The 22,540-nt window shown below is 45.3% G+C and overlaps 1 protein-coding gene across 3 annotated transcripts in view; it reads right to left on the minus strand.

Annotated features, from left to right (window-relative positions):
* Positions 1-22,540, minus strand: part of WNT7B (Wnt family member 7B) — a 138,255-nt gene that overhangs the window by 105,139 nt on the left and 10,576 nt on the right. Inside the window, exon 1 of one of the 3 annotated variants that reach the window (XM_083181300.1) lies at positions 9,633-9,978. The exons of the other annotated variants lie outside the window; for them this stretch is intronic. Within the exon in view, the coding sequence (XP_083037426.1) occupies positions 9,633-9,703 (71 nt within the window). The 5' untranslated portion in view covers positions 9,704-9,978. Of the gene's footprint in view, positions 1-9,632; positions 9,979-22,540 lie in introns of those variants that run through there. 3 annotated transcript variants of the gene reach the window in all.

Raw genomic sequence — 22,540 nt, forward strand, 5'->3', positions numbered from 1 at the left:
AATGATTGTTGGCTTGGACACTGTTGACCTATATTTGTTTTTCAGGTTACTTGTTTTATTGAGATTGATCAATAAACAATGCACTTATCAGCGCATTAATCCTCAGGAACATTGGTGTCTATTGAATTAGGGTCACTTTCATAATCATCAAATGGTTCCGGAATCCGCACAGCGGGCCTAATTCAGACCTGATCGTACAGCTGCGAATTCACAGACCGGACGACATCGATAGACTGCGCATGAGTACGGCCCGTAGTTCACATGTGTGAGGCCGTCCCGCGATAAAATCCGGCTACTCTCTTTATCGCTGCCGCACGCAAGGTGATGGACAGGAAGCCGGCATCTGGGGGTGGTAACCGGCCGTTTCCTGGGAGTGTCAGGTAATACGCAGGCGTGGCCAGGTGTGTGAGGGGAAGTCATGTGACGTCAGCTCCGCCCCCGATCAGCCTGATTCTATCGCAGCCGCCAAGTAAGTCCTGGGCTACACACAGACTGCACACACTGGGGAATCATTACATGGTGAGCGGCTGTTATCTGGGAGTGTCAGGTAATACGCAGGTGTGGCCAGGTGTGTGAGGGGAAGTCATGTGACGTCAGCTCCGCCCCCGATCAGCCTGATTCTATCGCAGCCGCCAAGTAAGCTACGCACAGGCCCTTATTCAGATCTGATCGCAGTACAAATTTGTTCTCAAAATGGGCAAAACCATGCGCACACTGGGCGTTCCCATTGGTATGCGGGAAGGCCGATGCCCGCCCTGTCTTTGCCCAAGTGCCCGAAAATAAAAGTCAGTTGAGACTTTTATTTGTGGAGGCAGGAGAAATAATTTGATGGTCGGCAACCATCAAATGATTTCTTCAGCAGCGGCGGCGGCGGCATGCGAGGGGATGTGTCTTTGGTTGCAAGGAGAAACAGGTAGTGGGCATTCATGCATCGCAATGGGTCCCTGGGCTACCGCCATTCTGAGATGGCGGTAGCCCATTGTAGCGTATGGGCTACAAACCACACGGCTGTCAAGGCGTTCCACGCGGCTGTCAAGGCGTTCCACACGGCTGTCAAGGCGTTGTGGTTGGCGGGAGTCAGTGATGACCCTGCATGCGCAGATCCCTGGTATCTGGCGAAGCAGATCACAGGGACAGGCTCCTTTAGCAGCCCCTGTCCCTGCGTCTGCGTGGATATACATTGGCCCGAAAGATTTGCATATTGCAATGCAATCCTGGTCGGTAGAGCCAATAGTAAATAGGCCACTAGGTGCTAAAGTTTGGAGTTTAACCAACTAAACATATTCCACACCTGAATAAAATACTAATTATAAAATAAAAGTCCCTCCTAACCTTTTATACTGCAGGTTACCTCTGATGAAACCTGAGAAGCATGTGGAGAAACGCGTCAAGTCAAGTTTTGCTTCGCATTCATATGATCAATTTATCACATTGCTGAGAAGATACTTTTTAGGACTCACTCACTAACTTTCTGTTATGTGCCAAGTGCCTAAATGTCTTCACTGGGGAATTTGAGGAGTTACCTGCCCAAAACGCTCCTTGGAACACTAGGTTCCTTAAGAAGGGACGCCACTGGTTCCTGGTGAATTGATAGTCTGCATTCCTACAACTATTGGCTCAGCTCACAGAACGGCACCTTCCACTGTGTGCACGTGACGTGTGCATTTTTAAGAGCCATAATGTATTAGCCAAGAAGGATTTAAAATGTTAATCCACTTGTGCAAGAGAGCAAACAATGCAAGGAATGACAAATATTAAAGCACTTGAAACACCTTGCAAGGGATGGGTACTGTGACTTCACTTGTTCCTTGCTGATATTACATTATATACCTGGGATGGGAGATTAGAAATGTTGAAAACTGTTCTGCTGAACATTCCATTCATTTGTGAAGACCGACGCGTTTCGCCGCTGTGGTTGTTACAGTTCCTACGAGAAGAATGAACTGGAAGTGACAAACCCAATTACAGTCATAGGGCCAGATTCTGAGACAGACTCAGTTGTGTCCTTGTCGGCGTCTTTTGCGGTCAAGTCACAGGCGGATGACTGCCCATAGATGGTGCTGCGCGCACTCCTGAATCAGGCCAAAGAGTGTATAATGACATAGGTCATTGGAGAACGGCCATAATGGTCTAAGATGACAGGAAGGTGACATTAACTCAAAGATACTGGCATAATGGAAATGCTTTACTCTTTCTCCCACAACTTTATCACTCTCCAAGGCGCAGCAAATTTCCTTTGATGTCACATAGCGTACCTCATCTCAGGCTGGTCCCACAAATGAGACGGTGTGCTCAGTGTACTCCAACGGTATCCACTACCCCCCCATCTCAGTAGACACAGCACCATGGGCATAAAGCGGAGATGGAGATTTGCCACAACATGTCACATGCGCCAGGGTCACTTAAGATTGATCCTAGCACCATACTAAATCCGTGCCACAAAGATACCAGGCTGATCTGGGAGTAACGGTAACTGCTTTGCTCCCATACCGTATTTATGATTGTATAGGGGAAATCAGAGTTCTGGCCAGAGGGACATTAACAAGAGCACTGAAGCAGTGTCCCCATCTAAAGGCCATCAGAAGTACTGCAGGCACAAAATTAAATTCTGCAGATTCATGACATTTGATAAGGATGCACATCAGATATTACAGCATCTACATTCCACAAAGCCTGAACCAGACATACTGTAGGACCTGGTTCTGCCGCAGTTGCTTCTTCTCCCCAATAGTGCCCAGTAGGATGGCATTCGGTCTCAGGACAAGTGTTTACCGATAATAAGGATATATATTGTGTTACAGCTGGATGTTTGCAGCACTTGGGCCAATTATCACTCCAAAACCAGTCCTAGGTAATGACTGGATCTGGCCTGCTCCATGACATGTATCCATAACCATGAGCCCAATATTGGGAACTTTTGTAGAGTTCATTTAAAAGCATAGTTACTATACTTGAAATCAGATGTTTTCAAAATCATAAATCAAGGTAGCAGGGGCAGTGACATGATGTGAGGAGGGGAATGGAGGCAGCAGGAAGCCACAGACTGAGTTATATAGTGGGAGGAGCAGGGTCCCCAGCAGCACAGAGTATATCAGGAGATGAGGGATGTGTCAGTGAGGACAGGGCTGCATGTGACAGGGACAGTGATATGACGTGAGGAGGGGAATGAAGGCAGCAGGAAGCCACAGACTGAGAGTTATATAGTGGGAGGAGCAGGGTCCCCAGCAGCACAGAGTATATCAGGAAATGAGTGATGTGTCAGTGAGGACAGGGCTGCATGTGACATGATGTGAGGAGGGGAATGGAGGCAGCAGGAAGCCACAGTCTGAGAGTAATATAGTGGGAGGAGCAGGGTCCCCAGCAGCACAGAGTATATCAGGAAATGAGTGATGTGTCAGTGAGGACAGGGCTGCATGTGACATGATGTGAGGAGGGGAATGGAGGCAGCAGGAAGCCACAGTCTGAGAGTAATATAGTGGGAGGAGCAGGGTCCCCAGCAGCACAGAGTATATCAGGAGATGAGTGATGTATCAGTGAGGACAGGGCTGCATGTGACAGGGGCAGTGACATGATGTGAGGAGGAGAATGGAGGCAGCAGGAAGCCACATACTAAGAGTTATATAGTGGGAGGAGCAGGTTCCCAGCAGCACAGAGTATATCAGGAGATGAGTGATGTGTCAGTGAGGACAGGGCTGCATGTGACAGGGGCAGTGACATGATGTGAGGAGGGGAATGAAGGCAGCAGGAAGCCACAGACTGAGCGTTATATAGCGGGAGGAGCAGGGTCCCCAGCAGCACAGAGTATATCAGGAGATGAGTGATGTGTCAGTGAGGACAGGGCTGCATGTGACAGGGGCAGAGACATAATGTGAGAAGGGGAATGGAGGCAGCAGGAAGCCACAGACTGAGAGTTATATAGTGGGAGGAGCAGGTCCCCCCAGCAGCACAGAGTATATCAGGAGATGAGTGATGTGTCAGTGAGGACAGGGCTGCATGTGACAGGGGCAGAGACATGATGTGAGGAGGGGAATGGAGGCAGCAGGAAGCCACAGACTGAGAGTTATATAGTGGGAGGAGCAGGGTCCCCAGCAGCACAGAGTATATCAGGAGATGAGTGGTGTGTCAGTGAGGACAGGGCGGCATGTGACAGGGGCAGTGACATGATGTGAGGAGGGGAATGGGGGCAGCAGGAAGTCACAGACTGAGAGTTATATAGTGGGAGGAGCAGGGTCCCCAGCAGCACAGAGTATATCAGGAGATGAGTGATGTGTCAGTGAGGACAGGGCTGCATGTGACAGGGGCAGTGAGATGATGTGAGGAGGGGAATGGAGGCAGCAGTAAGCCACTGACTGAGAGTCATATAGTGGGAGGAGCAGGATCCCCAGCAGCACAGAGTATATCAGGAGATGAGGGATGTGTCAATGAGGACAGGGCAGCATGTGACATAATGTGAGGAGGGGAATGGGAGCAGTCATAGACTGAGAGTTATATAATGAAAGAAGCAGGGTCCTCCTGCAACACAATTTCAAAGCCCTATCAGGTTGGTACTGGAATAATATGGCGGGTGACAATTTAACCTATAAGAAAATAAACTCATACATCACACTTGTTTTATGCTGGAAACAGTGGTATCCAGCATAAAGTAAACAGTGGTAGAATATTAAACAAGAGGCAGTCTGCCTTGTGTCCCTGCCAATGTACCATTTAACAAATCCATGTCTGCTATGCTGTGTGATATAATTTACTGTTATGACACTCAATTATATAGAAAATAACATATAATATCTGACTCAGATATATAATCTGCTCTGCTATACATTGTCCACTAACACCTAACTCTCCTATACCCCATTCACACCAGAGCCTCAACCTGGGATATTGCCACGCCACTCCGGGTCATGCTTGGTGTAAATGGGGCCAAAAAAAAAAAATCCTGGTACCTAGGAATCCAACCCTGGAAATGCTCAGGTTCCAACACGGGTGAGACCCAGGGTCAGTGTTAACGGTTAACCCTGGACCCGTTTCCACCAATGAGGGAGCCCAACCTCCTGACCGCAGCGTCCTGCAGTCAGTCCGGAGGTTGGGCAGGGGGGCATACAGCCTCTGCTGCAGTCTGCTGTACTATGCAGACAGCAGTGGAGCCTGGGAGGAAGTGAATGGATGCTTGTGTGCGGAATCCATTCACCTCACAGACGTAAGCTGGGGGCACACGGAGCGTGTTAGTCCAGGCTGGTGGATTTCCCGGTGCTTGGAGATGATGTCATCTTCAAGTGCCGGCTCAGGACACACCTACGCCGGTGTCACCCGCCCAGCATTATGCCTGGTGGGGATGCTGTGTAAACGGGGTCAACGGCCGGGTCGCACCTGGGTTGGAGCCGTGCCCAAAAACCCGGGTGCGACCCGACATTTTGTTGTAAAAGTGGTAATATGGAGACATCAAATTAATTGCTCTGAAAAACACAGTATCTACAGTAAGCTTGCGGTCACACACACACACACACACACACACACACGCCTAAATAACAAATCAACCTGTTGACTTAAAATCAATCAGTTTTAGATTTTCATTGTGAAATTCAAAACTTTCAAATTATAATTAATTTTAAAATTGGAAAAAAACCATACAGTATTATAAAGTATTATGAAAACAGCATTATGAAGTCCTTTTTCCTGCTTGTGTGATGTATATAAATTACATATATACCATATGCCCATAAAATATGGGCATCTCCAAACCCTACATGGGTATTTCCATCAGCTGGCGGGTCACTTTATATCCTAGAACGATTTTTAGCAATCCCAAAACCACTCCTGGTTTTAAAGTGCTAAATAATACATTCCTCTGATATACAGCAGCCTCTGATACATTCCTCTGATATACAGCAGCCTCTGATACATCCCTCTGATATACAGCAGCCTCTGATACATCCCTCTGATATACAGCAGCCTCTGATACATTCCTCTGATATACAGCAGCCTCTGATACATTCCTCTGATATACAGCAGCCTCTGATACATTCCTCTGATATACAGCACCCTCTGATACATTCCTCTGATATACAGCAGCCTCTGATACATTCCTCTGATATACAGCAGCCTCTGATACATTCCTCTGATATACAGCAGCCTCTGATACATTCCTCTGATATACAGCAGCCTCTGATACATTCCTCTGATATACAGCAGCCTCTGATACATTCCTCTGATATACAGCAGCCTCTGATACATTCCTCTGATATACAGCAGCCTCTGATACATCCCTCTGATATACAGCAGCCTCTGATACATCCCTCTGATATACAGCAGCCTCTGATACATTCCTCTGATATACAGCAGCCTCTGATACATCGCTCTGATATACAGCAGCCTCTGATACATACCTCTGATATACAGCAGCCTCTGATACATTCCTGATATACAGCAGCCTCTGATACATTCCTCTGATATACAGCAGCCTCTGATACATTCCTTTGATATACAGCAGCCTCTGATACATTCCTCTGATATACAGCAGCCTCTGATACATTCCTCTGATATACAGCAGCCTCTGATACATCGCTCTGATATACAGCAGCCTCTGATATACAGCAGCCTCTGATACATTCCTCTGATATACAGCAGCCTCTGATACATTCCTCTGATATACAACAGCCTCTGATACATCGCTCTGATATACAGCAGCCTCTGATACATCGCTCTGATATACAGCAGCCTCTGATACATTCCTCTGATGTTAAGCAGCATCTTATAAATTGCTGATATAAGATACCCTCTAATAAATTAATCAGATATAAGGAATCCTTTAATATACATTTTCGGAAATATAAAGTATTTTGCTCTTGTATATAGGAGTCCCATATACATTCCTCATATAAAAAGCCTCTAATACATTTCTCTAAAGAACCCTTTAGTACATGTTTACTATATGAAGCAGCCTCTTAATACTCAGCAGTATTGTCCAATCCATTCATCTTATATTATCCAGCCCTTTATACTAATGGTCTGATGTAAGGCAGCCTGTAACACATTGTCAGTATCTGCTATATAATATCCTGTAATGCATGAGTTGGTTACACTAATACCCTTAATTACGCTAATATGCTATTGCCTGTGATGCTAACAATTACTAAATTGCTGTTATACACTATCCTGTAGTCCAAGATTAGAACTTCTATTCACAACACCAATCACTATACTGTGTATAAATCACAGACACCAGTGTGTACTATATACAGTATACATGAGATCAGCAGGAAGGCTTATACACCAAACAAGAAATACAGTACAAGTAGGTTATTACATAATGAATCGTTATCTCATAGTTTATATTAAGTTTCCATAGTAAATGACAGAGATAAGCTAGTACCGTTCTGTTATCATAGCCGGATATAAAAATGTATTATATGAATTTATTGTCAAGGCTCAGCTGAGTCATAAAAACAATTAATTTACGCTCAGAATATAATATATGCCTAAAATACTTTATTTAAAGAGAGAGAGGATAAAAACATCGTTATACTGTTCTCCCACGACTGGTTTTACTGGACAACAATGCTGCTGGTCCAGTGTCTCCTTGAGCAAAACACAATAATGCTACAAACAATTAATGTAATGATAACTAAAAAAACTGAACCATTAGCAAAAATATGCACTTAATAAATGTACAATGCTAATTATAATAACAATAAGAAGAAAAATAATGCTAATAATAATTATTATCATCATCACCACCAGCATAATATTAGAAGCAAAGTGTATATGAGAATTGTTCTGTGATACAGTATTTTCTCCAATCGCTGGCCGGCGAATAAACAGCTAAACAATCAAGTAATCAATCTGAAACGTCAAGTATCTCCAGACTGTACACTGCTGTCCTGCAGAACACTTGTAATTATGTCAGGCAGGAAAATTGGGCAGTTAAATGTGAGAGATGTTCAAAATATAGTATACACAAAAAAATCCTGGCGGCACTCACATTTGTTATATAAATTCAAATAAAAAATGAGTAAAAAAAGATTATATTTACTATATGAAGTCATTACAGGTCATTATGATGAATAAAAATGTTTGCTTGGCTATTTTCACACCAGTTTTGACAAATTTCACTCTGCACCCAAAGGGTTAATATCTGTCACCTCGATACAGAGTAGGTGTATACAAGCGCTATATAAACACATGATCCGGTTCCGTGAGTAGATGCCAATAAATGTACGGTATCACAATAGAATTGCTAGCCCTGCAGTGCATTTATATAAATTCTTTAATATTGCCCCCTTCCTGGCATTAATTTAATACAGTAAATGTGCCCTAAAGTAATATTGCACTGAGGGGTTAGGAGAGTTCACACGCAGTGTTTGGAAGATGCCTCCTATCCCCATACAGGCAGATGACAGTGTATATAACACCTGAGACTGTAGCCATTGTCTCCGGACTATGAAATGACAAGTACTGAGAGCTGCAGATCTGGTACAGGGGCTGGAAGGGACACAAGGTAACTTGAGCCTGTTACCCGATAGGTGGCAGCAGAGAGCAATCCAGGTGACAGGCAGTGCAGATTATCCCTACCTGTCTGTCTCCTGTCTCCAGTGACCACCTGACACAGATGAGATCCAACAACAGCTCAGCTTCAATTTTAATCATAGAAATAGCCACAAGGCAGATTTCTCAAGTTCTTCAACTTTTTTTTTTCTTTCTACTCTCTCCTTGTAGTGTTTGCAACAAAACAGGTAAGGACTCAGCTAGGACTCTGGAATGTGGAAAATCAACTCAGCCTCCTGGAACCAGGCATATTAATAAGGGCACCCAGGGAAGGAACTTGGCAGCTAGGGTAGGTGCAAATAAAATATAATGATTGCAATAATCGTGATCATGTATCTGGAGAAAACACGGGTATGGGTAAAAATCGGAACCGGACAGTAAACCGGAACGCCAGACTGGACAGGCACCATTCATCAATTTCTATCATTCCGGAGCTTGTAGTGTCCGGTCCGGGGAGTGCCTGTCCGGGGCGGCTGCCTGTGACACCTGTCACCAGGGAGAGAATAAAGCCTCCCTGTATGGTCTGGGGATGTAGCAAAACCCGGAACGGTCCGGAACACACAGGGAGGTTGTAATCTCCCCTTCCCCATGTCCCTGGTGGTAGCTGTCACATGCATCACCGAGTTTGATGTCCGGTCCGGCGTTCCGGGGTCTTGTCCGGGTCCAGTTTTTACTTAGTCCCAGCAGACACTGGGTTGTGAAAGGTGGCAGCAGCAGCAGCCAGGTGAGGACAGTCCGGAGCCCCAGTGACAGGTAACTGTGTCATCACCTCCTCCTGATGTGCAGGTTCCCCAGCACTGTCCAGTGCAGGAGCAAGGAAAGCAGTTTGCACCCTCTTTGACTGTCATTGCAACCTTACCCAGTCAGTCCATCCATTGGGGATTTAAATGTCTCACTTGACAGCAGCACCAGGCTAAGCGGACCCACCACTACGGTGCAAATAAGCCCCTTCCCAAAACAACCACAAACTTATTTTTAATTCATCCCATCGAGGCTGGAAGCCGCTGACTTTTAGTTACATGATCTGATTTAGCCCATGTACTTTTTTTTAAATGATTATTTACAAGTCAATGATTGCATTATTGGGTACTCACCCTAATTTCATATAGATGATCCCAAAGCAGAGAAACACATAGAAAATCCACCTCCGAGAGTGCCTGTGCATGGTCTAGACAAAAGGCTGATCCATAAAAAGTTATGAAAAAATGAGAGCGGAGCTCAAAGTATATCCCAGCAATTGCATGTTGCAGTTAACCCAAGAGAAGTCGGTTTGCCTGTAACAACAGAGTGCAGAGGCATGGTGCCCTGCCTGGGTCCGCGCTGATAGGGGGCCTGCAGTGCACTGGGAAAGAGGACTGGGCTCTTAACCCCAAAAGAAGTGAGAGGCTGCAACTGTCTGTCTGATCATCACATCCAGCCTGGAGACCAATGTGCCCCTACATGTCCTGACTACACCAGGTAATACGCTGCCTGTGTGAGAGCAGGTAGGAGGAGGAGGGTCTCTCAGCCTGAGACACTGTCACTCTCCCTCTCCTCTCTGCTGCCTGTCTCTTGCTGGTGGGTGCCTCTCTTTCTTGCTCCCAGCAGCATTCCTCTCACCTGCTGTCTCTTTCACCTTACTGTCTGCCATGCTCATTTTACACTGTACAAACACACCTTACATTGTCTGCTTATATCCCTGCCACAATAGGGCTGTCTCGCTGGCAGGCTGTCACTGCAGCAGCAGCACAGAGCCTGTCTCTTTTACTGACAGGGGTTGTCTCTCCCTCCTGCTGCACTCTGCTACAGTGATGTGCTTAGTTATAGCTGTCACATTGTTACAGATGTCTCTCCTTCTCCAGTCTGTCTGTCTCATCCCTTACTGTCTGATCATCACACAGCGGTCTCTGCTTACCTAATAAGACTGTCTACTGAAGTGTCCTCTCAGTTTACATTAAGGAGAAACTCTCTGTCTCTCTCTCTCGGGGAGGGGGGGGGGATGTACTTAGCCTTGGTCGGTGATACAGTGGAGAGAGATTAAGTACAAGTCAATCAGCTCCTAGCTGCCATGTTACAAGATGTGGTTGAAAAAAACTGGCAGTTAGGGGCTGACTGGTACATTATCTCTCTCCAAATTTATGTCTCCCCAAGGCTTAGTACATCTGCCACGGTCTCCCTATCTGCCTCTCTCCCGCTAATTGTGTAATTATGCCTGTCTTTCTATTACTGTGCAAGAGTTACCTGCCGACCTCCAACTGCTGTGGGACTACAAGTCCCAGCAAGGGATGCCAGATAGTTGGAGAGCCACAGGTAATCCCTATCTCATTTACTACCTTTCACGTCTGTCTGTCTGTCACTCTCTTATTGTCTCACACTAGCACTTTACAGGGGAATCCTGCCTGTCTCTTGTATCAGTCTCTCTGGGGTATGTAGCCTCAGTGATGGGAGCCGGATGATGGAGCGATGGTCAGTACCCCGACATTGGAATCCCGACTGTAAAGTGCACAACAGTCTGAATCCAGATTTACAGGGGCTTTTCTCCCCCCTGGGATCCCCAGTCTGCAGCGTGGTGAGCGCAGGGAGCCCGCAAGGGGCTTTTTTGCATTCGCCCACCTGTCGGAGTACTGGCAGTCGGGATTCCGATGTCGGTATACTCACCGTCGGAATCCGGACAGTCCACCGGCATACCACACCCTCAGTGAAGACCTGATACTTATATATGAATTGCCACAAAGCAGAAAATCCACATAGGAAGTGATTACATTGCCTCAGTAACCCTTTCACTGCCAAGAGAAGCATTAGTAGGCATTTACTATATATATATATATATATCCAAAGAATGATCCCACGTGCGCCCTAATATAGTAAGCAGCTACTCTAAGACCCCCCCTGTTAGTGGGAGGCAACAATGAACATGGAAAACAAGAAATATAGAGAGCGCTTTTACCACCTAATGGAACTTCCACCAGTTGTAGTCATATACAGTACAATAACCCAATACAATGTGTAACCATAAAACCAGAATGCTTTATTTATGTTTCAAAGGCCACATCTGGACATTGTATATCCTTTTCGGAAATACGATATCAATAACCCAACGCGTTTCGTCTTGAAAAAGACTTCATCAGGGGTTTTACACTAGGTGTGATTTCAAACGCTTAAACTTGCGTGTAACACCTTCAGGGTTTGCAGGCTGTAATAACCTTCCCCTCAGTGGGGCAGATTCCAAATATCCGAAGCTTCCCCAATTGGGGTCAAAAAGTACACGATATATCCACAACCTTCTTTATGCCCCTATACAGGGTGCAGGCACATGACATTTTGAATTAAAGGGACCATCCCATTAATAAAGAACTGTCGGCGAGATCTGTGCAATGAAGATGGCCTGATCCACCGTATCTGGTTCACAGTATCCGATGTTCAGTTATAGAATGGGTACGGTGCGTATGGGTATCAGCAATATACAGTTCAATTTCTATAAACAGCTCAATTTCTGACCCTCTCCATGAGGGACACAATGCCCTGCTCCTGGGCTTCCCTGGTAATGTATATATACATACACACGGTATATGAGCTTTCAAGAGATACAGGTAATTAAAGGTACAGTCTTGTCTTCATACACTCTACAATGGTCCATAAAGACTAAACCACAGCTGCTGCGGAACCTCCAAATAACCAGATCCGCGTTCCAGAGTTGTGTTTGTACAATTCCATGATTGTCTGATGGCATTGGAAGCAAATATTCTTCACAATTGGACATCTCACTGAAACCCCTTTTCTACTAGCAAAAATAACCCAGGATCATAATTACCTGGGTTGGACCCGGGACGCTCCCGGGTCCAGGGGCAGTGTAAACAGGTAGCCAGGGTCGATGCAACCCGTGTCCCATTCACTGCAATACAAAAGCCGTCGCTGGGAGATGCTCTCATCGCCCAGCACTGCCCTGGCCCCGCCTCTCGAAGATGTCACCCACCCGACTTTTTTGCTGGATTGGGGCGCTAGTGGGAAAGGGTTTGCAAGCTGGGTCGCACCCGGGTACAAAATCCCTGGTGCAACCCTGCTTGTTTAGTGGGTATAACAGAATTATATAGAATTGGCATGTGATATATTAGAATCAGATGTTATTCAGCATCACTTGGGACTAATACATTGCCGTTTTCTTGGCCAATTAGGGCTGCACTATGTAGAAAAAAGAGATTGGACACTGGCAATAAATAGATCAATGAGTTGACGTAAATACTGTGTAAATCCACCACAAGCAGTGATTACTGCAGACACCCTTCTTGGCCCACTAGTTCCTGGACTACAACAGGCGGTATGTTTTGACCACTGAAGAAGGTTGAGTCGGTCTAGAACACACCCGTCACTACAATACGTCCCGGAGGTTCTTAATGCGGTCTGGACTCTGACCTGGCCAGTCCATCTGGGTTACCGAATATTCTGTATACCAGTTCAGCGCTGCCCTGGAAACATGACATTGCACAGTTTGCGATGATCCCCTTTTTCAAACCCAGTAAACTCCTTCTGGTAAGCCATTTTGTTAGCAAATGCCCCTCTTAACTTTTTGGCCATTTATTACATAATTGCCTACTTGCTTTACTGAACTCGCAGGAGGATCGATCCATCCGAACAGATCCCACCCACTTCCTCAGTAAAATGGGTGGTCCAGGTGGCCCTACCCCTATACCTGCTGCACAGTGCCGCAGTGGCTAGTGCTGCACTAACATGACTCACTGCACCCTACCAGGAGCACGCTACTCTTGATCTCTCCGAGGACTCACCTTCAAAACATCAGCAACTATGAGTTTTCATTAGAAGAGGTGATAAAAGAAATCGATTATGGCAGCGATCCAGAGATGTCTCATCAATACTGGTCCAAAGTGGCAACAGTTAGCTAACCACTTTGCCCATATATGGGCGGTGTGAGTCATGTACCAAGTGCCAAGCGCCACTGACATTCTCACTAATAAAATCTCCACATCCTTATAATTAAACTTCACCGTTGATCTTGAAAGTAACAAAAATATAGCTCGACTTGGCTAAGGTCAACTGGGTCGGAAGGTCAACCCAAGCATTAGGTGGACAATGTCAAAGTCAACAGTTAAAAGGTAAGTTTTTTCCAATTTTTTTTTAGCCGACTTGTGCCGACAGGCGGTATTTCATGCCCTACCATCCACTAGGGCGCGGAGGGAGAATATAGTAGTGTGCCGAGCGCAGCGAGCCATGCGGTACACTAATACGGTCTTCATGTCGACTTACATCAAAATTCGGGATAATAAAAAAAGTTAAAAACTTGTCGACCTTCCCTTACGACCCCGTCGACCTTAAGTGGTCAACCTAATATATGTCCACCTTCATAGTGTCCACCCCATGACCCATACCCAAATATAGATGCAAGTTACTCATTGTGAAACACTACTAATAACTTTCCCCAATACGGTATGTTCCATTAGCACATCAGAAGGAAATGTAAGTAGGAAATGTTTGCTCATGGAGATGGTATTTTTCCTATCAGACTAATTTAGCTGCAATCTGCCAGTCACACTTTGCTGTGTAGGGGGAACATCCTGCGAGTCATAATATATTGTACAATATCCTCCAAGATAAATAACTGTCAGTCTTTGCTGGTGGTGACTATAAATGGCGAAACGCGTGTTACAGGTGGTGAGTGCATATACATGGCGAAACACGTACCACAGGGAAAATCCCGAGGTGGGTCTATGAATATGTAATGGGTCTTAAAAATGTGCTTATATCTATTCATTATTTAATGCATACATCGCAGGGGGCGGAGTTTCTTAACAAACAAACCTACAATAGGCAGTTAGGTGCAATGTGTGGACAGATCATCTTAGAAATTGCACAGATCAGTGTGTGGCTTATGGTTTGCGGGATGCCTATGTGTAAATGTTGGTAGGTACTGTATGATTCATGCATAGGGCCTTAAAATTTCTTATACCCCTTTCAGATCGCACCTAATTACCGGGTTAGTGCCGGTTTGTTGCCTGGTAGACCTGGTAATTGGTGCAATTTGAAAGGGTTTACCGGGTCCTGCAAACCAGCAGCAACCCAGCATTATGAACAGGTAAAAAAGAAGGGTTCTTATCGGTGCCCATTCACACTGATGGAGGAGGCCGTGCTTGGAGCAGCGACAGCTCCAAGCGCTTATCCCTCTCCCGATGCCGCTCCGCCCTTGCATGACGTCAGCGAACCAGCAATATTGCCGGGTCACTGTAGGGATCTGAACAGAGCAAAATGCAGGGTCGCACCGGGACTGAACCGTTTCAAAGTCCCAATGCGACCCTGCATGTTGCAATGTGAATGCGGTATTATTCTCTCCGGCAGCTTAACACTTTGGGAGAGGGTCTGGGGTCCACAAAAATGCATCAAGCTGTCCTGTCCTGCCCCCAAATTGCATTAAATAGCGTGTAGGGCGTGGTGCTTAATTAAATGCATTTGTGTATTTTAGCCCCGCCCCATCCATTTGGCTCCAGGTTTTCCCTATTAATCTCCTTATCCTGCCCGCCTCAATTAGAAATGGGTGGGATGTGGGAGATTCAGACACTCTCCCATGCATGAAGGGGACTGGCCGAGAAATGGGGAGTCTCCTGTAACTTGTGGCAGAGTAGGTACAGCTAAGCTATGTAGGGACCCAGACTGTCTGTTTTTCTTTTCTGTTAATTCCTTTTCTTAATAATAATAAATAATAATAAATTCAGTGAACGTCCACCTTTATTTAGATGACTTTAATGCAGGCATGTCCAAACTATGGCCCTCTAGCTGTTGTGAAACTACAAGTCCCATCATGCCTTGCCACAGTTTTGCTATTAGGGAATGCTAAAACTATGGCAAGACTGTAATCCTTATTTTCCCACAATATATAGTAGTACAGAGGTACTCTATTGATATAATTACATGTTATAAAGAGTCCTATGTATTATGTAATGTGTCACATCCTAGGGCAGTGGAAAATACAATTGAATTGGTCATATAAACACGTTATTGAAGAGAACAAAAGATAACTTGTAACTTTAAAACAAATATTTTATTAACTATGTATTCCACTATATTTTCTGTATTTTTTTTTCCATGGGCTTAAGAATTGATATTAATGTTTTACATTCTGAAGGTTAGCTTTCTAGGGGTGTCAAGAGGAGAAGATTCAGCTTTATTTAAGGGTGAATGGTTGGTTAACTCCCCCTCGTGTCCCCACCCCTTCTCATGGGGCCCCGTTTGTTACAGGAAAGAACAGGGGGTGGTGTGCAGCATGAACCAGGGTTGAAATGTCGACATAATAGTAGTAGAGATACAATATACAATTCTCATGTAGTAGAGATACAATATACAATTTCACGAATGCCCAGAGAAATCGGCCCAAATCGGATGTGTTTGGCGACCCCTCGGGTCCGATGCGCAATGTCATGGGCATCAGACCTCCGACTCGGCTCCCCTCCTGGCAGCAAGGAATGGAGTTGCATTCGATCACCTTCCCGAGCATCTAACGGGAGGGGGAATACATCGCAGTAGTGTATGGACATCAACAGTTGGGGTGTGGGCATGAGCTGGGGACTTGGGCACAACCAAACTGCCAACGAACAGTAGCACGGCCACACCTACCACAAACTGAAACCTAGATTTTGGCCAGGTCCTATTTACCCTCATATGTAGGTAACCGAATCGAACAGATGCGGCCATCCGTACTGAAGCTGGACTCCACTTGGCACGACAACCTGGATTTATGCTTGTTTTGTGGTTGAGATTAGCACTGAGTTGCACCTCCCATCGGCCCATACGGGGAGCCTTTAAAGTCATGCTAAGTGGTTAAGTAAATAATCGTCCTTGTTTTTGTAATATTTGCAATTCAGCGGGAGCAATTGTGGCGGAGCGAAAGGGATCCATCATGCAGCCTCGTCTCAGGGACTTGGCCATTAAATATTAACAGATCGCAAAAAACGCACGTTAAAAACAATGGTCATAGGAGGAACGACAACTTTTAAAAAGTCCATTAATTCTAAGTTATGTTTATTGGCTGTAGCTCCACTTTAATTACGCATTGTGCAAGAGTCAAGAGTACATAGAACAGGCATGAGTAATGGGGTGACCAATCCTTCAATGAAGAGTAGAGCGTAAGGGAACACATCAGTAGAATTATACAATGAGTAGAATCGGGGGGAGAGGAAAATCAGTCATTTCCACCAAACCTGATACAAGCTGATGAAAAAAGTTATATTATTAATTAAGCTTCTAAATACACATGAATAGATTACTGCTACTTCCGCCGGCCCCGCGTTAGCCATTAGTTCCAATGAAGCTGCAACGGAAGATTACATTGTATTTAGAAACAGGGCAAACAATATATTAGCGCTGTGTCTTTCTCCAATTAATATAAATCTCCTCCTAAGTTGCGGTTCTGTTATTTTTTTTTTAACCCATTGAGTGCCAAGTGAATTTGTCAAAATAGGTGTGAAACTTACCGAGCAAACATTTTTATTCATCATAATGACCTTTAGTGTTACCTTATATAGGAATGATCATCTTTTTTACACAACATTTTTCATTTGAATTTATATAACAAATGTGAGCGACGCTGGCAGTTTTAGTGGATATTTTGCACCTCTCTCACAGAGATGCTGGCACTCAAAGGGTTAAACTATCATTTCTGTATTATCGAATTTGATACGCTTTATTTTCTTCTTTCAATCAAAGTTTAATTTCCATATACACCGTTAAGTATACTATGTGAAGTAACACTTTACGCCTCGACTTCAACCAAGCAAGTCAGATCCAGCTGAAACCTGGACAAATATATTGGTCACGAATTTAGCCCAGATTTTATACTTGCCTAAAATGAGAGAATTTATTACACATTTTGAAACTTTACAGCTGGGTCGACAAATCAGTTTCGGAAGCAAAGTTTGATCTGTTTTATTGGTAATGACTTAAAGGTGTATTCAATGCGGGCGGTGAGCGGCGGAGTGAGGGGTTTGTACGGCGAGGATAGCTTATTTTCGGCGAGGAAAAGCCATCCTCGCTGTCCAACCCCCTCGCCGGCTGCTCACAGCATTCAACGTTCAGGGGAAATTCCCTTAAACTGCGAGGTTCGCCGCAGATGCAGCGAGTCTGCCTCAGTCTGTGGCGAGCCTCGCCGTTTTAATGGGCGCACTCGCCGTTTCCACCTCGCTGTCATTTATGTAAAAAATTTCATTTTATAGGCTGTGTTTGAAAAAATTACAGTTAGGAGCTGGGTTCCCAATGAGCTAATAGGCAGGAGAAACAGTCTGGCATGTCTATAAGGTTATGGTATAGCGGATCAACTGTGTCTAGATTGATTATGTTATGGCTGACTACGCTTAGTCGGACCCATGTAGTTAGATACCAAAAGATAGTCAACATTGTCTAGATCAACAGCAAGGAAAGTTAGACGCAAGGGTTAGGTCACATGACAGTCACATGTTTGTCATAAGTTTTCTCGTTTTTCTCGTGAGAGGTGTTTTCCTGCCTCTGTGATGTCCCCTTTCCCTGAACCAAAAGTTCCCAAACGTGCTCCTCAACAGAGGCGTAGCTAGGGCGGAGCACCAGCTCCGGGTGCCGACATGTCACCTGGTGCCGGAGCTCTGCCGCCGGCTCCCCCCCGCCCTGCCCGGCATCCGTCTGCACTGGGGACAGTTAAAACCCGGCGAGCGCTCTCACCGTGCATGCGCCGGCATCCCAAACAGGCGCCTGCGCAATGTGAGCGCGCTCGCCGGGTTTACACTTTCTGACTGATGCCGGGAACAGCGGGCATCAATTTAAACATGCTTGGGATAAGCATATTGATATCCTTACAAAAAAATAAGGATCAAATATGGTTTGAGGTAACATGTTTAAAAAAGGGGCAGACTAGATGGGCCTAGTGGTTTTTATCTGCCGTCAAATTCTATGTTTCTATCAACATCATGGTGCCGCATCCCTGGCACCGGAGACCCTATCCAGGGGTCAAGGGGTGAGCACTGTGGGGTCCTATTATTATTATTATTGTACAGGGGAGCAGCCTTATTATTATACAGGGGGAGCAATCTGTGGAGTCCTGTTATTATTATTAACGAGCAAGGTCAGTCCTCTTAGCAACAAGCAAGGTCAGTCCCCCTTGGCAATGAACAAGGACAGTCCCCCTTTTCGCTGTGCAGGGAAGGGGTGTCGAAACATGCCCTTGCTCCGGGCACCGTGGAACCAAGCTACACCACTGCTCCTCAAGGCACCACAACGATCCAGGTGAATATCCATGGCTCAGCACAGATGGCTAAATCAAACAGACTGAGGCACTAATTAAGTCATCAAACCTGGACCGTTGGGGTGCCTTTAAGACCGCATTTGGAAACCTCTGCCCTAAACTTATATACACCTACATACAGCTCTAATGGTGTGAGCCATCATTCACATAAAGAGGAGGCAGCCATCTTGTGTGGCATGTCAGTAGCCCCGACAATGTAGCCTACCAATTCTCTGAGAAAGGAACGGTTCCGGAGAGCTTACATGCTGCGTTCCCTTAAATATTTGCTGAGGCTACAAAGTAAAAGACATAACCGATGTCAATGAATCCTAATCCATTGAGTGTCCGATGTTTGATAAATATAGGCTCAGTTGACAAGATGTCTGCCACAGTAGCTCAGCCACGGATTCCTGTGAACATCTCCTCTGTACTGCAGAGCATTACATCTATTGTGTGGGATTGATTTGTACTTCTAGGTAACACACTGAACATCTCCTCTGTACTGCAGAGCATTACATCTATTGTGTGGGATTGATTTGTACTTCTAGGTAACACACTGAACATCTCCTCTGTACTGCAGAGCATTACATCTATTGTGTGGGATTGATTTGTACTTCTAGGTAACACACTGAACATCTCCTCTGTACTGCAGAGCATTACATCTATTGTGTGGGATTGATTTGTACTTCTAGGTAACACACTGAACATCTCCTCTGTACTGCAGAGCATTACATCTATTGTGTGGGATTGATTTGTACTTCTAGGTAACACACTGAACATCTCCTCTGTACTGCAGAGCATTACATCTATTGTGTGGGATTGATTTGTACTTCTAGGTAACACACTGAACATCTCCTCTGTACTGCAGAGCATTACATCTATTGTGTGGGATTGATTTGTACTTCTAGGTAACACACTGAACATCTCCTCTGTGTACTTTACAACAGTACCTAGCATGTGTGTAGGGAGGAATTTATTTTTATTCTAGGTGATATATAGAATCCTGGAATGCTAGTTTTGTTTTTCTAAGCCACTTTTATTGCTATGTGTTGTAGGGGGTGGGGACTAAACGAGTGGATTCCAATTATTGGGAATTGGGAACTCATGCATTGTTAAGAGTACTTAAGTAGTCATTGCATACGGCTGTGGGCCTAGATTGAAGTGGGCCGTTATTAAAGTGGGAAAACTGATTCATAACTACAGCGTTATACCAGCGTGAAACTGAGGGACAAAACAACAACGGAGAAAACCAAAGTCTACTTTGAGTGAGTTAAATTCATTCACACTACTCCGGCCTGCTTAATCTGGCAATTCAACCATAACATCAGCATTTTACATTTGCAAACAACTTTTACTATCACTGTTAAAGCTTGTACTTGCACTGTCTGTTTGGAAAATGACCAGCTGTACCTCTAATGACCTCACCTCTCCTGCTCTTCCATTGATAGTAGGTGTCCTCTTTCTCTATACATCCTCTCTGGGTGAGCTTATGTGCTCACTCAACTTCCACTATCACATCTATGCTGATAACAGTGAAATCTACCTCTCCTCTCATGATCTCTCTCCCTCTATCCTCACTCATATCTCTAACTGTCTCTCTGCTGTCTACTCTTGGATGACCCAGCGCTTTTTTAGACTTAAAATATCAAAGACTAAGCTGTCATCTTCCCACCCTCCTGCATAAAACCTGACCATCGCTTATCCTTACCTACTGTTTATGCTCACTTCTTTACCTTCTGTGTCACCCCTGTCTGTCTATCCCTCCCCTTTAGAATGTAAGCTCTCACGAGCAGGGCCCTCTCTCCTCATGTGCCTTTCTTAGAATATATAAACCTCTGCCACCCTGATGATTGCTTCAGTGTCCTGTCCCCTGATGCAACTATCTATATTAACCATGTGCTTGTCCTAAACTGTCTTGCACTGTAATTTGTTATGTGTTTTTGATTATAACTATGCTCTGTAAAGCGCTGCGGAATCTGTGTGCGCTATATAAGAAACTGTTAATAAATAATAAATAATAAATTTGCTGGTTGGAGTTTCGCATAGATTGGCCTGCCAATAACATGGTTGCCGGTGCTGAAACATTTTAAGTGCTGTATCGTTTCCTGTCATGTATTTCCTGCAGCCTTTACCTAGATAAACGTTGTGTTTTGTACAGCACAGATCAAAGCCATTTCCTGAGATTTTCTGCTATTTCCTAGAATTTGAACCTGCTCTCCAGGTAAATTCTGGGTGGCCCCCCGTGGTCTCCGTGGACAGAAAACGTTAGCACTTCTCTTCAGGATAACCAGGCCTAAATGAAGAAGGTAATTGAGACTCTAAGCAGACTGTGTCAGTAGCAAAGATGGGAAATTAGATAGTTTGGGAGGAAGATCTAATTTCAAAGCATTCCCCTAATCTAATTTCAAAGCATTTAACCTGCTGGTGCTGCCACCTGCTGTACAAAGAGTAAACTGACTGATAAGTATTCAGTGGATGAGAGCTGCAAAATGCAGTAATGGCGCCACCTAGGGGAGTTTTTAGGGACTGTTACAACTGGCTACAAAAACCTGGTCGTGTCGCAACTGTTTTGTGTGTACGCGTCCTTTTACATGATTTGTTTGGTCCCGCGACTTAGTTCCGACCAATTGTGCATCTTTGTATGCCGGTGGGCACCTCAGTACAAATAATAGGGTTTGCAACATTTGCGTATATTTGGTAGTGGTGCTGTGTACAAAGAGGCTGATTCAGACATGTTCGCACAGGTCCGATCCGGCTCTTCCGCTGATGTTATGGGCAGCCACTGAGTGACTCCCGGGTCACGTGGCAGCTGTCAGCGGTGGCCACAGTAGGAGAAATTATTTGATGGTAAATATCCCATTAGTCATTACATAATGTAGTAAGGGCTCATCATTGGAGTGTATAATCCCCTTTACTTATTGCTCTATTATCTTAAGGAAAACCACTGAAAAAGAATAAAGCTAAATAATTAACAGATGTCAATGTATTATTATAACATTTTATTTATAAGGCAGCATAGCCCTGCATTCGCAGCCGTGCTCATGTAAGTACCAGGGGCAGGCTTGCGTTCACTCAACTCGCCGTCATCCGTTTCGCACCTTCGGGCTGACAATGGTCCCGTTACTTCTCTCTCTTGTTTCGCTGGATTCGGATACGATGCTACATGTAAGAAATGGGGATGGAGTGTCCCCCTATGATCATCACAAGCGCTACTGGCATTAGACTGGTTATACCCGCTTGTGGGTGTAACCTGGGTGGGGAACGCTCCAGGGAAAGGGGACGGAACACGCACAACACGAATTGTTCTCATCGGATATCTACTCGTCCCCTGGATGGTCAGTGGTCCTGGCACCTGGAACAAAGCACAATGGCCTCTGCTCCACAGCCTACTGTACATTTAATGGCGCCTGACTGCAGGGCGTCAGCTCAATCCTGTACACCAACCCGCCACCTAGTGCTGTCAGTACACAGGACAAAACCTAGGGCCTGGCCCCCACGCAAACCTGCAGCCTGTGCCGACTAAGCAGGCTGGCGGCCTAGCACCTGCACATTCTTGCGGCCTAGCGCTGCCTACGCACACCTGCAGCCTAGTGCAGCGCAACCTTGTGGCCTAGTGCCGCCTAAACACACCTTGCAGCCTAGCGCCGCCTAAGCAGGCCTGCGGCCTAGTGTCTAAGTAAAACAGGCCTGCACCAAAGTACAACACACCATGCAATCTCTGAGACGTACAAGCTACTTTAACTAACCGAGTACAGGAGAAATACAGGCTATACA

The sequence above is a fragment of the Crinia signifera genome, chromosome 4 (assembly GCF_055691185.1).
Source record: "Crinia signifera chromosome 4, ASM5569118v1, whole genome shotgun sequence".
NCBI lineage: Eukaryota > Metazoa > Chordata > Amphibia > Anura > Myobatrachidae > Crinia > Crinia signifera.